The sequence below is a fragment of the Stegostoma tigrinum genome, chromosome 4 (genome assembly GCF_030684315.1).
Source record: "Stegostoma tigrinum isolate sSteTig4 chromosome 4, sSteTig4.hap1, whole genome shotgun sequence".
In the NCBI taxonomy this organism is placed as follows: Eukaryota; Metazoa; Chordata; class Chondrichthyes; order Orectolobiformes; family Stegostomatidae; genus Stegostoma; species Stegostoma tigrinum.
Window position 1 is genome coordinate 98,211,638 of NC_081357.1, and position 15,500 is coordinate 98,227,137.

Sequence of the window (15,500 nt, forward strand, 5' to 3'; positions counted from 1 at the left end):
AACTCCTTACCCTAACCCTCACATACCAGGCTTTGGCATAACAGGGACTGCTGCCACTAACAACCCATTATCAGCCACCTACAATCCACATTATCAGCTATTCATTCTCCTAGGCCAACCTTTACTCATTCCTTTGTCTGCCCAACTGGTTTCGTCTCCATGTGGGCTCCATCTCTACCTGCCGTTTATTCTTTCCCCCTCACCCTTACCTCTTCTCCAGCATTTATAGTTAAAGTCCAAGATGGTGATGGACTAGGGCTCCTAAGTCCAGGGCTTGTCTGTTTCATCCACTTTTTTCTTTCTTTTTTCTCATTTTTTCCCTTTCTTTTTACTTACCTCTTGAGAAGAGCTCAGTCGCAGTGATGGTATTGGTGAGGCGAGCCTGACACAGACTCGTGGTACAGGCATCAGGGGTGAGTTTGGGTTCTCCATGGCAGCTGCGTCCAGCACAAACTCACAGGCCCAGTGCCAGACTCAGCAGCATTGGCGGCAGCTGGGTTGGGGAGGTGGGCCGAGAGCAAACATTTAGTAGTAGAGTCAAATTTGGGGCAGTACTAGGCCTGCTGGCATTGGTGGTAGCTGGCCTAGCAAGGTCTAGTGAGGACTCATGGTGGCTTCAATGTTGGAGGCGGCAAGATAGCGGTGGAATGTGATGACTCTTGTTCCTGCAGCGCAACAAGGGGACTCTTGGCTGGCTACTACAGGCCCATAGCTGAGTACTTAACATGAAGGACTATAAAGTTGAAGTTTATTTCTTTATTTTTCCGCCATTATATTCTATGTTTTGGTTTATTTTTATATAAGATGGCGCCGGAGACTGGTGACACTATACGAACACTTTTCACTGTAGTTTGTAACAAAATACATGTGACAATAAATAAATCAAATCAAATCAAATATATACCAACGTTTCCTAGCTGCCATCAGTTCTGAAGAAGGGTCACTGGAAGAAACGTTAACTGTACCCTCTCTCCACAGATACTGCCAGACCTACTGAGTTTTTCCAGCAATTTCTTATTTTGTATCCAAAATACATGATTACTCTAAGTGACTCACAGTCTTATTTTACCATATTATCTCAAAACTAAATTGTTCAATCCCAGCCTTGAGTGGTTCTTTCCCAAGGAGTCACAGAATCAGGATAAGCGATCAGCCACATGGGACTGAGGTGGGAAGGAACCTCCTCAATTAGCAGGTTGTCAACCATTTGAATTCTCTGCTCCAGAGAGCTGTCAAATCTCAGTTAATGAACAAGTTCAAGACTTAGATCAAGAGTGGGCACTAAGAGAATAAAGGTATAAGGAGACAGTGTAAGAAAGTAGTCCCTTTTTTAAAACATTCACAGGAGATTAGATGAAATGTTTGCATGCCCAGGCTTTAGTCCCTATTGTGTTGAAGCTGTAGTGAGCAAAATGTCTATTGCTAAAATTTACGAAACAGCAAAACTTGACGGGATACTATGCCACTCCTGTCTCATACTGCTCATCCAGACATAATATACAGTCAGTTCTTATACTCCAAGCAGAGGAAACGATGTAAAAGGGTCTGGGCTGTCCATCACCTACTTGAAGTGTTTCTGAATATCTTCTAATTCGCATCCTCTGCAATATGACTGGCTGTCTTTGCTGGGGTGGCTCATCTGTTGTACCCTGTGCAGCATTGTGCCAAGCTGAAGGGGAACTGCGAAAGTCGGACTGATGATCCCTGTAGTGAAATACACATGAAAATTGACGCTGCCTGAAGCTCCTCTGTTAGCCAGTCGTTTTGCCATTTAAAGTCACGTTCCTTTTTTAATGAGTTTTTGCTTATTACATTTAATTGCAGACCGCAAAGATAAGGAACTACATCATCAAGGTAATCATTATCAGGATATAAAGTTATGGAGCCTGCAATTCCCCAGTGTCCCAATGGTATCATTAGGCACATTGTTGATCCTTCTGTGAAGATATCACATTGCATATTATTGTATAAAAAAGAACGGTTAAAAAGAAATAGTATAAAAGAAAATATCTCAATAAAAAAAGGCAATGAAAAAAAGCTGATAAGCTCTCTGCCAAGAGGGATCAGATGCTAATATTTAGAATCATAATAGTTTAATAACAGAACATGAGGAGGACATCTGGTCCAATGTGCATGTGCATTTCTTTGAAAGAGCTATCTGATTGCTCCCACTCCCCTGCAAATTCCCCATGGCCCCATTATTTTCAAGTATTTAACCAATTTCAATTTGGAAGTTATAGTGAATTTGCATCCAACACCCTTTGAAACAGTGTCTTATGACTATAAAAACTCACAGCAGAAAAAATGTTCCTCATGTTACCTGTGGTTCTTTACCCAACAATTTTAGATCTATGTCCTCCATTTACTGACCCTTGTACTAGTGGAAGCAGTCTCGCCCTATTTCTTCTGCCAAAACTCATGATTTTGAAATCCCCAACATTTATCTTGCTGTTTAGGAGAACTGTGATCACACCTCTCCTTGCAAGACAGAGGCCATTTTACTTCTCACACATGATAGGATGGATCACTCACCAATGAGAAGTGTACAACAAGTTAACTTTTCGTTAAAAGTCAATTTCAACTTTTAAAATATTCTTTGGGAACTGAGAATTCTGGCTATCATTTATCTCTCAATCAACATCATTAAAACAGATATTCTTGTCATTTGATATTTGTGGGAGATTTCTGTGTGCAAATTGACGGTCATGTTTCCTACATTACATCAGTGGCTATTAAAAAGATATTTAATTAGCGGTAAAATACTTTGGGACATCTTGTGGTCTGCATTTTCTGGACTGTCCCAGCAAAGGAAATAGTTGCTGTCTATCTATCCTATGAAATGATTTATTAATCATTTACCACATTAGATTGCCTCTTAAGCTTCTATGCTGAAGATACAGAAATACTTAAACGTGGTGGAGAAAAGTTACAAACTTAGCAACACCAGTAGAGGTTTCCAATGAACCACAATATCAAGTCCTCCACTGAGAGAGAGATGGAGGAAGGTTTGTGGGAGAAGAAATAGGAGACATTAGATATTTTAAAAATAATTTAGTTTTGAATATTTGTATTAATATTTTTCTTGATTCAGTCTTTATTCAGTATTCACAGTGAAGCACAGTTGAAATGATGGGGATACAGCACCCTCTAGTGAGAGTGGTAAGCACAGAAACATCCTTGAGTGATTACACATATATTTACTTCAATTACAGAAAGAGAAATACGCATTTCTGTGGCCCCTTTAACATTCAAAGTACTTCTCAAAGGGCTTTATAAAAAGGGTTTGCAGCCCTTTACAGAAGTATTTTTGAAGTGCAGTTGCTGCTATAATGTAGGAGACACAGCAACTGATGTGCACACAGCAAGGCAATTTTTAAAAATGACAAATTAATTTGTTTTCAGGTGTAGGTTAATGGATCAGTATTGGTCAGAAAATTTGGAGCATATCGCATTCTTATTTGAAATGATGCCATGGAAGCTCTTTCTCATTCTATGACAGAATGGGACCTTAGTTTCACAGAAATGTACCAATATCAGATTTTAAATTAGCAAGTCATATAGTATTGATGTTTCTGGAAAAAAGTTCCAAACTTCTACCATTTTTGTTATGCATATAAATATTTCCTACCTCCCTTGTGGAAAGCTTTGGTTCTAATACTTAGACTATGCATCTATTCCTAAACTCTACATCCAGTGGAAACAGTTTCCATCTCCCTTATTCAATTGTATTAATATCTTGAAAACATCAATTAAATCACTCCTTAATCTTCTAACTTCCAGGAAGTATAACTCTAATTTGTGTTATCTCCCCTCATGATTTATTCCTTTGTGTCCAGGTGTAATTGGTAAATATTTTCTCCAAAGTCATAATATCCTCGTCATGGTGTGGTGCCCAGAACTGCTCAAAGTACTCCAAATGTAGTCTAATTAAGGCCCATACAGCTGCAGAATGGTTCTAATCCCTTGTGTGAGAGTTCTCTAAATATAAAGTACAGCATTCCATTCGTATTTCAAACCACTCTGTATGAGCTGTGATTCAGTGGTAATCTTACCTCTACTCACAAGTAATGACAATGGCAATGCAAAGGAAGAGTCAAAAGATCATCTTGTGAGATCCAACAGCTAATTAAAAAAGGTAACTGGTAACCTCTTAAAAAGAACTGAGCATTGGTATTTTCCATTTGTGCCAAATCAAACAAAAACTGATATGTCCTAATATAGCAAGTTTTGAGAAGATTTGTATGCTCGCTGAGCTGGAAGGTTAGTTTTCAGATGTTTCGTCACCATTCTAGGTAACATCATCAGTGAGCCTCCGACGAAGCGCTGGTGTTATGTCCCGCTTTCTATTTCTAAGTAGAAAGCGGGACATAACACCAGCGCTTCGTCGGAGGCTCACTGATGATGTTACCTAGAATGGTGACGAAACGTCTGAAAACTAACCTTCCAGCTCAGCGAGCAAACTCACATCCATGTCCTAATATACATTAATAATCTATTTCTCTTTTCTTGTTAGATAATGATCTCACTCTTAGTGTGCAGTTGGATTTCTAAGTGTGTAGACTGTGCAAAATTAGTAAGAAATGGAAACTGTGAAGTGTTCAGTTTGGAATTACAGGAGGACATTAACAAGTTGGTGTAAGTGGGAAAATAGGTGGCAGATGACGTTTAGTGAGGACAAGTGGTCAGCTTGGCAGAAGGAACACAGTGATACCCTATTAAATAAAGGGTGAACAGGAGCAGAGAATTGGGTGTATGTGCACCTAAGTTACTAAAGGTGGCAGGATAAGTAGCACGAATAGTTTAAAGTATACAATATTCTTGGCTTTATTAACAGGGACATAAGAGTACAGGAGCAAGGAAGGTCATTCTGAAGTTGTTTAAGGCACTAGTTAGACCTGGGTGCCACATTTTAGGAAGTATGTGAAATACATAGGAGATACTGCAAAAGAGATTTATAAGAATGGTTCTACAGATGAGACATTTCAGTTAAGAGGATAGATTGGAGAATTTGGGACTGTTCCCTTTGGAGAAGAGAAGACTAAGAAGAAATCTAACAGAAGTTTTCAAAATCATGCGAGAGCTAGTTGGAATAATCAGGGATAAACCTCTTAAAGGATTGAGGAAAAAAGACCACAAATGTAAGGTAATTTGCAAAAGAAACAAATATGATGAGAGATCTTTTTTCAAAGACTGGGTAGTTAGAGTCTAGAAAGCACTGCCTGGAAGGGTGCTGAAGGCTGGTTCAATTGAGGCATTCAAGAGGTAATTAGATAATTATTTAAGTAGAAATAATATTCAGCGTTACAGGGAAAAGGCAAGAGAATAATTATAATTCAGAAACTCATTCAGAAAGCTAGTGCAGATATGATGGACTGAATGGCCTCTGTCTAAACCATAATGAGACATAACTGGACGAGAATAGTTAGGGCACAGTGATGAACTTATCACTTTCTCCCAATTCAATATACAATTCTTCATTTTAGAGCAAGGTTTATACCTTGAATTATTCTAACACAAAACTGCATCTTATTTGTGGAATTATTGTGAAAAATCAGACACACTCACCATGAACTTTGGACATGTTCTGAACTTGGAGGATGATCCAAAGAATTTTCAAAACCTCTGCTTTCATGTCCAAACGTGTATGACCTTACTGTTCCTAGGAATTAACAACAGTATTTAACTGTGTCTTTCATCTTATACCTAACACTATTGTGTAGAGATATCTCAATTGTATAATTCTCATCCTTTTTCAAATTCATTCTGAACTTGCTCCTCCCCACCTCTGAAATCTACTTTATCCTTACATCACTCCAAAATCTCTGCAAACATCCAATTTGGCCTCTTGAACATTCCTGATGTTTATTCTTCTACCACTGGTGGCCATACCGTCACCTATTGAACTCCGGTCCTAAACCTTTTTGTTAATCTAGCTCTCTCCCTTCCTTTGAAGCTCTTTTTAGGCAAGCTTTTGTTGACCTGTCCCATCATCCTCCTGTGGTGCCTGATCTAAAATTTAGTGTGATAAAGCATTTGTAAAGTACTTGGGATATTTTGCTGTGTTTAATATATGAAAGCAAGTGCCGTATGCTAGTTCATAGAACTGCCCCGCGAATAGCGCATGGACTGCAGTTGCTCAAGAAGACAGCTCCCCACCACCTTCTCAAAGGCAACTAGGCACAGACAATAAATGCTAGCCCAGCCAGCAACATCCAAATACTACAAATAAATAATGCATCCCTGTACTCTTTCCATTTTATGTATTCACCAGTGAATGCTTTTCCATAATATAACAGTATTTGAGCAAGGATTTTACAATGATAAATGCGCAGCACAGAATGGTAGCTCATTCATACCCCATTATCAATGACAAATCCTGATTGTGAATCCCAGCAGACATGTCAATCTAAGGGACTACCCCATTAAAAGGGGTAGAGGGAAATCAGAAGGCAATCCTGTTGGGATAGACTCTTCACAGTGTCTCCAAGTCCAGTTAAAACTTCACCTCATTTTAACTGAGGGATGTTGTCACGAAAAGCAAGAAATGAAAAAAAAATTGGAAAAAGTACAAGCGTATTGTTATCTGTGCCTGACCTTTTATTCAATGTAACATTTGTAACCACTTTGCTATCAGTTTCCATCCTGTGAACAGGACTAGTATTTATTTGCCCCTAAAAAAAACACTTACCGAGCTCATCTACAAAGAAGTGTGCGGCACCAGTAGAGGTATCATGACGCGATGAAGCCTCATGTCCTGGATTATCACTTGGACACATGGAGATAGCCCAGCGTAATGAACAAGCATGGTTATCCTCTCCTTGGTTACCTTCCGAGCTGTAAATTGTTTCACAGGAATTTAAGTGGTCAGAATAGTGAGCACACCTATCTAAATTTAGTAGGATATCTTGAGGCAAAAACAGAATGTGCTGGAGAAAGTCAGCAGGTCTGGCAGCATCTGTAGAGAGATAAACAGTTATTGTTTCAAGCCCAGTGGTCCCTCATCAGAACCGAAGAAAGCTTGGAAAGGGCAGTATTTATACTGATTATGGGGAGGGGAATGGGGGTGAATGCAGTACATGGAGATAGTGCCCAGAGAGAGAGAGAGAGGGGAAAGACAGGGATAGCCAAACAAAGAAGTTGCTGATGACAAGTCAAGGTTGGGATACATTTTGGGTGGGGTGCTAACAAGAAATGTAGATGGTTGAAAATGGGTTGGCTCTGCTGCAGCAACTCATTCAAAAGACGACCTTGGGTACAGGTAACAAACACGGAGGAGCATGTTCATGTCCTGAAATTGTTAAACTCAATGTTGAGTCATGAATGCTGTAAGGTACCAAGGCGAAAGATGAAAGGCTGTTCTTGCAGCTTACATTGAGCGTCATTGGAGCATCTAAAACAGAATTGTTGGCATAAGAACACAGTGGTGAGTTGAAATGGCAGACAAATGGAAGCTTTGGGTCGTCATAATGGCCAGAACCGAGGTGTTTGACAAAGCAGTCACTGAAGTCTGTGATAATGGGAACTGCAGATGCTGGAGAATCCAAGATAATAAAATGTGAGGCTGGATGAACACAGCAGGCCCAGCAGCATCTCAGGAGCACAAAAGCTGACGTTTCAGGCCTAGACCCTTCATCAGAGAGGGGGATGGGGTGAGGGTTCTGGAATAAATAGGGAGAGAGGGGGAGGCAGACCGAAGATGGAGAGAAAAGAAGATAGGTGGAGAGGAGAGTATAGGTGGGGAGGTAGGGAGGGGATAGGTCAGTCCAGGGAAGACGGACAGGTCAAGGAGGTGGGATGAGGTTCGTAGGTAGGAGATGGAGGTGCGGCTTGGGGTGGGAGGAAGGGATGGGTGAGAGGAAGAACAAGTTAGGGAGGCAGAGACAGGTTGGACTGGTTTTGGGGTGCAGTGGGTGGAGAGGAAGAGCTGGGCTGGTTGTGTGGTGCAGTGGGGGGAGGGGACGAATTGGGCTGGTTTTGGGATGCGGTGGGGGAAGGGGAGGTTTTGAAGCTGGTGAAGTCCACATTGATACCATTGGGCTGCAGGGTTCCCAAGCGGAATATGAGTTGCTGTTCCTGCAACCTTCGGGTGGCATCATTGTGGCACTGCAGGAGGCCCATGATGGACATGTCATCTAAAGAATGGGAGGGGGAGTGGAAATGGTTTGCGACTGGGAGGTGCAGTTGTTTATTGCGAACCAAGCGGAGGTGTTCTGCAAAGCGGTCCCCAAGCCTCCGCTTGGTTTCCCCAATGTAGAGGTAGCCACACCGGGTACAGTGGGTGCAGTATACCACATTGGCAGATGTGCAGGTGAACCTCTGCTTAATGTGGAAAGTAATCTTGGGGCCTGGGATAGGGGTGAGGGAGGAGCTGTGGGGGCAAGTGTAGCATTTCCTGCGGTTGCAGGGGTAGGTGCTGGGTGTGGTGGGGTAGGAGGGCAGTGTGGAGCAAACAAGGGAGTCACGGAGAGAGCGGTCTCTCCGGAAAGCAGACAGTGGTAGGGATGAAAAAATGTCTTGGGTGGTGGGGTCGGATTGTAGATGGCGGAAGTGTCGGAGGATGATGCGTTGTATCCGGAGGTTGGTGGGGTGGTGTGTGAGAACGAGGGGGATCCTCTTTGGGCGGTTGTGGCGGGGGGGCGGGGTGGGAGGGATGTGTTGCGGGAAATGCAGGAGACGCGGTCAAGGGCACTCTCGACCACTGTGGGGGGAAAGTTGCGGTCCTTGAAGAACTTGGACATCTGGGATGTGCGGGAGTGGAATGCCTCATCGTGGGAGCAGATGCGGCGGAGGCGGAGGAATTGGGAATAGGGGATGGAATTTTTGCAGGAGGGTGGGTGGGAGGAGGTGTATTCTAAGTAGCTGTGGGAGTCGGTGGGCTTGAAATGGACATCAGTTACAAGCTGGTTGCCTGAGATGGAGGCTGAGAGATCCAGGAAGGTGAGGGATGTGCTGGGGATGGCCCAGGTGAACTGAAGGTTGGGGTGGAAGGTGTTGGTGAAGTGGATGAACTGTTCGAGCTCATCCGGGAAGCAAGAGGCGGCGCCGATACAGTCATCAATGCAATGGAGGAAGAGGTGGGGTTTGGGGCCTGTGTAGGTGCAGAAGAGGGTCTGTTCCACGTAACCTACGAAGAGGCAGGCATAGCTGGGGCCCATGCGGGTGCCCATGGCCACCCCCTTAGTCTGTAGGAAGTGGGAGGAATCGTTGGGGAAACCAAGCGGAGGCTTGGGGACTGCTTTGCAGAACACCTCTGCTCGGTTCGCAATAAACAACTGCACCACCCAGTCGCAAACCATTTCCACTCCCCCTCCCATTCTTTAGATGACATGTCCGTCATGGGCCTCCTGCAGTGCCACAATGATGCCACCCGAAGGTTGCAGGAACAGCAACTCATATTCCGCTTGGGAACACTGCAGCCTAATGGTATCAATGTGGACTTCACCAGCTTCAAAATCTCCCCTTCCCCCACCGCATCCCAAAACCAGCCCAATTCGTCCCCTCCCCTCACTGCACCACACAACCAGCCCAGCTCTTCCCCTCCACCCACTGCATCCCAAAACCAGTCCAACCTGTCTCTGCCTCCCTAACCTGTTCTTCCTCTCACCCATCCCTTCCTCCCACCCCAAGCCGCACCTCCATCTCCTACCTACGAACCTCATCCCACCTCCTTGACCTGTCCGTCTTCCCTGGACTGACCTATCCCCTCCCTACCTCTCCACCTATCCTCTTCTCTCCACCTATCTTCTTTTCTCTCCATCTTCGGTCCGCCTCCCCCTCTCTCCCTATTTATTCCAGAACCCTCACCCCATTCCCCTCTCTGATGAAGGGTCTAGGCCTGAAACGTCAGCTTTTGTGCTCCTGAGATGCTGCTGGGCCTGCTGTGTTCATCCAGCCTCACACTGAGTCTGTGTTTTGTCTCCCCAGTGCAGACGAGTTCATATTGTGAACAGCGAATATAGTATTCCAGATTGAATGAGATGCATGTAAATCACTTGGAAGGTGCAACTGAAACCTTGGATTATGAGAAGGTAGGAAGTAAATGGGCAAAAGTTGCACTTTCTGTGATTGCAGGGACATCTATGGAGAGGTGTTGGCAGTCAAGGAGGAGTGGACCAGAGTGTCACAGAGGGAATAGTCCCTGAGATATGAAGGTGTAGAGCTGGATGAACACAGCAGGTCAAGCAGCAGAGGAGCAAGAAGGCTGACATCTTGGGCCTAGACCCTTCTTCAGAAAAGGTGATTTTCTCAAGAAGGCTCTAGGCCCAAAACATCAGCCTTCCTGTCCCTCAGATGTTGCTTGGCCTGCTGTGTTCATCCAGCTCTACACCTTCTTATCTCAGATTCTCCAGCAACTGCAGTTCCTACTATCTCAGGAATAGTCCCTGCTGGATGCTGATTGGGGGTGGAACGGAGGGTGACTGTGTGTCTGGTGGTGGCATCCCGCTGGAAATGGTAGTTTCTGATTCTTTGGATATAGAGGCTGATGGGGTGGGAAGTGAGGACCAGAGTGACACTATTGTCATCGAGGGATGGAAGGGAAGTGGTGAAGGCAGAAATGTGGGAAATGGTCAGACATGGCATTGGCCCCATCAACTGTGGTGGTGGGAAATCTTTGGTTGAGGAAAAAGGCACACATTTCTGAGGCCCCCAGCAAACCCGCAGAAGGAGGCATCATCAGATTATATGGGACAGAGATGGAGAAACTGGGAGAATGGATTGGAATTCTTACAGGAAGCAGTGTGTGAGGATGTATATTCAAGGTAATTGTGGGAGGTGGTAGGTTGTAGTATCAGTAGTCAGCCTATCCTCTAAATGGAAATAGATATTGAGGAAGGAAAGGTAGGAATCAGAGACAGACGAGGTGAAGGCAGCGGCAGACTTGAAAGTTGGAAGCAAAACTGAGTAAAAACTGGAGCAAAGAATGTTCCACATAATCCACAAAGTGACAAGGCATAACAGTGTGGGTACCCATAGCTTTGATCTGAAGGAAGTGAGAGGACTTAAAGCTAAGTTGTTCAAAATGAGGACAAACTCAGCCAGGCAGAGGAAGGTGGCAGTGGATGGAGAGGGCTCAGGACTTCTCTAGAAAGAAGCGGAGAACTCTCAGGCTGTCTCAGTGAGGGATGGATGTGTAGAGGGACTGCACATCCATGGCAAAGAGGAAAGGGCTGGTGCCAGCTAACTGGAAATATTGAAATTGGCAAAAAGCGTCAGAAAAATCACATATTAACATGGGAAGCGACTGAACAATGGGAGAGAAAATTGAGTAAAGGTATGAAGAAATAAGTTCCATTGGGTGGGTAAAGATCAAATCTGCCTGTGTGGTCCTGTTTGTGGATTTTGGGGAAACGATAGAGGCAGGCTATATATGGCAGCTGCCAGACATGTTAAGTTTCACCTGCATCTACTGCTTTTATTTCAGATTTCCAGCATCCGCAGTTATTTATTTTTATTCTAAGATTGTTGTGGGCTGGTTCAATGTTATTAACACACGGAAAAAAAATCTGGGTTGAAGCTGGAATTTGTCATCTACAGCTCCTAAGGGTGTGGACAGCTCAAAGGGCTTTTTTGTTATAGTGTCCTGTGCTAATCAAGGTGTGAGATGTTATCTTTGGGGAACGGAATCCTTGCCAGTGCCAACAGGAAGCACTCAGTCAAGCGTAGTATAGCTAAATGTAAACAATTACACAGCAATTACACTACAAAAACAAGCCATTTTATAACTGTGTTTGTAACTTGGCATGAGCAGCCTCCCACTCTACTTTGTCTAACCCAATCAACATATCCTATTCTTTTCCCTCTTATTAAGTTTCCACTTAAATGTATCTTTTCTATTGTCCTCAACACCTCAAAATGGTAGTGAATTTCATACTCTAACGACTCTTTACGTAATGACAGTCTTGCTGAATTCTATCAGATTTATGACTTAATATTTCCAACACCAGGTGATGGTTGTATATAGTTAAATATTCACCTTCGGCTCAGACATTGCCATGCAGATGCTGAATCAAGATTGCAATTACAACTTCATGAGAAAAATAAGAGAATTTCTACAGTGAAAAGAAATCCCATTCCAGATAAAAGACAAAACAGAAGTTAAAAGCCATTACCAAATTATTTAAAATTTCTGAAGAAGTGTCATCTTGGACTGAAGGTGCTAACCCTGTTTCTCTCTCCAAAGATGCTGCAAAATCTGCTGAATCTTTCCAGAATACTGTTTTTATGTGATGGAAAGAGACGCAGTCCAAAGCTAAGCGTCTAAGAATGAGGTCACTAATTGATCACGTTGACATAATAGGGTATGTTTTGAAAACAATGAAGTGAATATAGCACAACTCACCTGGGATTTTCCACTATACATCTCACTGGTGAGCAACCTTGCTAAGGAGAACAACTCAGTATTATCTAAACTAATTGATCAAAACTGCAGATGTTTTAAAATAGAGATAGCAAGGTGTAGAGCTGGATGAACACAGCAGGCCAAGCAGCATCAGAGGAGCAGGAAAGCTGACGTTTTGTGTCTTCTTCACCTGAAGAAGGGGCTAGATCTGAAACCTCAGCTTTCCTGCTCCTCTGATGCTGCTTGGCCTGCTGTGTTCATACAGCTCCACACCTTGTTATCTCTGATTCTCCAGCGTTGGCAGTTCCTACTATCTCTGCAGATATTTTAAGATGTTTAAGCTGAATTTTTTCCAATGCCAATTATTGCATCTCTGTCTACAGTCACCCTTCATGCCAGCCCGGGATACTCCTATAATACTGTCCATTTCTACCCTTACCTCAGCTCACCTATTGCTAAAATCTGAGTGTATTGTCAAGTGAAGGATGGACAATGAACCGACAGAGAACATACAATGAACTGGAGCAGCAAGGAGTGGGAAATACAATGAATAGGAGGGACAAAAAGTAGGAGAGATGAGATGGGGAGGGACAAAGATCGGAAAGGACAACATGTGGGAAGGATAACGAGTGTGAGAGACAAGCAAAATCCCACCATGCTAACACTGAGCATCCATGACTTGAACATATGCAGAAGTGTAAATTTGTAGAATTTATAATTTATCAGCACAGGACAATGAAAGCTTACCTCTGAGGTGTACCAGCAAAGATTGCAGTAACACTGGTATTGTTCTCTACATTTTGCCGTTGTTGTATTGCTGATCCTCTTGGTTGGTTGTTACAGTCACGCCACTGAGTACTTCGTGTTCTGGTTTCTGCTAGGGGCATAACTACATCAGAGAAAAGGATGGAAAGAATTTCCAATAAAAGGAGTGTTGATTTTGGTGGAATTAACTATTGGTAAGTGGACCGATGGAACAGATAGCTAAGTATGGCATTTTACTTAAGCAGACCTTCCACATCCTGGAGTAAGGTCTAATAACACTCAGCCTCAAGCCTCCATTCAGTGGCAGATAATGGAGGAACTGGTGCAACAAAGCACCAGGGTACCACCCTGAGTGTTATTCACTGCACAGCATCTGAGGATGTACTAAAACCTTTTCTTTATAGTAGACATAGACACGATCGTAGCTCGTCTTCAATTTCACCTAATCCTTAGTCTCAGCTCATCACCTTTCATACTCATTGCTGATTTTCATCATTCCTGATTTCACCTCATCTCCAACCTTGGCCTCTCACCGCCTCAACTCGTTCCCAATTCCTGCTCCTCATCGCTTCGTATCATCACTGTTCCAAGCACCTTTCTGATTCAGTTGCTCACTGCCCAGCTTCACCACTGACCTGAAAGCATCATCCAGCTTTGTCTATGCCTCACCTAACCTTTACTTATCCTTGATCTTCATTCATCCCTAATTTCAAATCATCCCTGATCTTAGCTTATTGTTCATCTCAGTTCAGCTCATCCTTGATCTTTGCTCATCATTGACTCACTTCATCCCTGATCCCGACTCCTCATAAATTTCAGTCTACCACCACCCAACCTCATCACTGACCTAAGTCAATTTCTGCTCACACCTAATATCCCCTCATCATTGATCTCTGCTCATAATACATATCAGTTCATCACTGGTCTCAGCTCATTCCTGAGCTTTGAGCTAAAGATTCCAGACTTATTACAAAATGTACGCATAGAAGTAAAGGCTGTTGATTTTTGAATTTCTGGACCAGTGACTGCTGACTTAGCTGCACCTTATCCAAACTGTCAGTGACACAAAGAAAGGTTTCTACTCATAAGGTTGGTATTCTTTAACAGAAATATAAATGCAAAGGTTAGGCATTATTATTGAAACAATTTTCCCATTGTAGTCTTCTTTTATGTAATTTGTAGAAGTTAGGAGGATAGTGTCAGGTACTGAGCAGAAGAAGGGAGATCTCTTCCTCCCCAAGAAAAATGGAAGAGAGGGGATAACTAACAGGACAGATCTGACCACCTGGAGACCTGTGAGCCATTTAATGGTTGGCAGAGGATTGAGGGTTGAGGAAAAGTCTGCTTTACAAATACATAGATACAAAGAAAGAACTTGAATTTATAAAGCACCTTTCACGAACTCAAGGAATCCCAAACTCTTTACAAGTGATGAAGCACATTTTGAACTGTAGACATCGCTAGAGTGTAAGAAATGTGAAGCTATTGCAAGATCCTACAAATTGCAGAGTGATATTGAGCAGGAAAACTACTTATATATATGTAGGTTGAGAAATAAATAATGGCCAGAATACCAGGAAAACCAGAAAACCAAAAGACATAGGAGCATTTGGCCATTCAGCCCATTTAGTCTGCTCCACCATTTGATCATTCTTTGAGAAGGAGACCAAACAGGTAGATGAGAGTAAACCGGTTGATGTGGTGTATATGGATTTCAGCAAGGCGTTCGATAAGGTTCCCCACAATAGGCTATTGTACAAAATGTGGAGGAGTGGAATTGTGGGAGATATAGCAGTTTGGATCAGAAATTGGCTTGCTGAAAGAAGACAGAGGGTGGTAGTTGATGGGAAATGTTCATCCTGGAGACCAGTTACGAGTGGTGTACTGCAAGGGTCGGTGTTGGGTCCACTGCTGTTTGTCATTTTTATAAATGACCTGGATGAGGGCGTACAAGGATGCGTTAGTAAATTTGCAGACGACACTAAGGTCGGTGGAGTTGTGGATAGTGACGGAGGATGCTGTAGGTTGCAGACAGACATAGATAAGCTGCAGAGCTGGGCTGAGAGGTGGCAAATGGAGTTTAATGCAGACAAGTGTGAGGTGATGCACTTCGGTAGGAGTAACCGGAAGGCAAAGTACCGGGCTAATGGTAAGATTCTTGGTAGTGTAGATGAGCAGAGAGATCTCGGTGTCCATGTACACAGATCCTTGAAAGTTGCCACCCAGGTTGACAGGGGTGTTAAGAAGGCATACAGTGTTTTAGCTTTTATTAATAGAGGGATCGAGTTCCGGAACCAAGATGTTATGCTGCAGCTGTACAAAACTCTGGTGTGGCCGCACTTGGAGTATTGCGTACAGTTCTGGTCACCGCATTATAAGAAGGATGTGGAAGCTT

General features: G+C 43.3%; 1 protein-coding gene across 1 annotated transcript in view; it reads right to left on the minus strand.

Annotated features, from left to right (window-relative positions):
• Positions 1-15,500, minus strand: part of LOC125452477 (pecanex-like protein 1) — a 244,466-nt gene that overhangs the window by 161,566 nt on the left and 67,400 nt on the right. The window contains exons 6-9 of the mRNA XM_048530940.2: positions 13,088-13,229; positions 6,689-6,834; positions 5,566-5,659; positions 1,566-1,704 (exon numbers count right to left, since the gene is read on the minus strand). Coding sequence (XP_048386897.1) covers positions 1,566-1,704; positions 5,566-5,659; positions 6,689-6,834; positions 13,088-13,229 — 521 coding nt within the window. The remainder of the gene's footprint in view (positions 1-1,565; positions 1,705-5,565; positions 5,660-6,688; positions 6,835-13,087; positions 13,230-15,500) is intronic.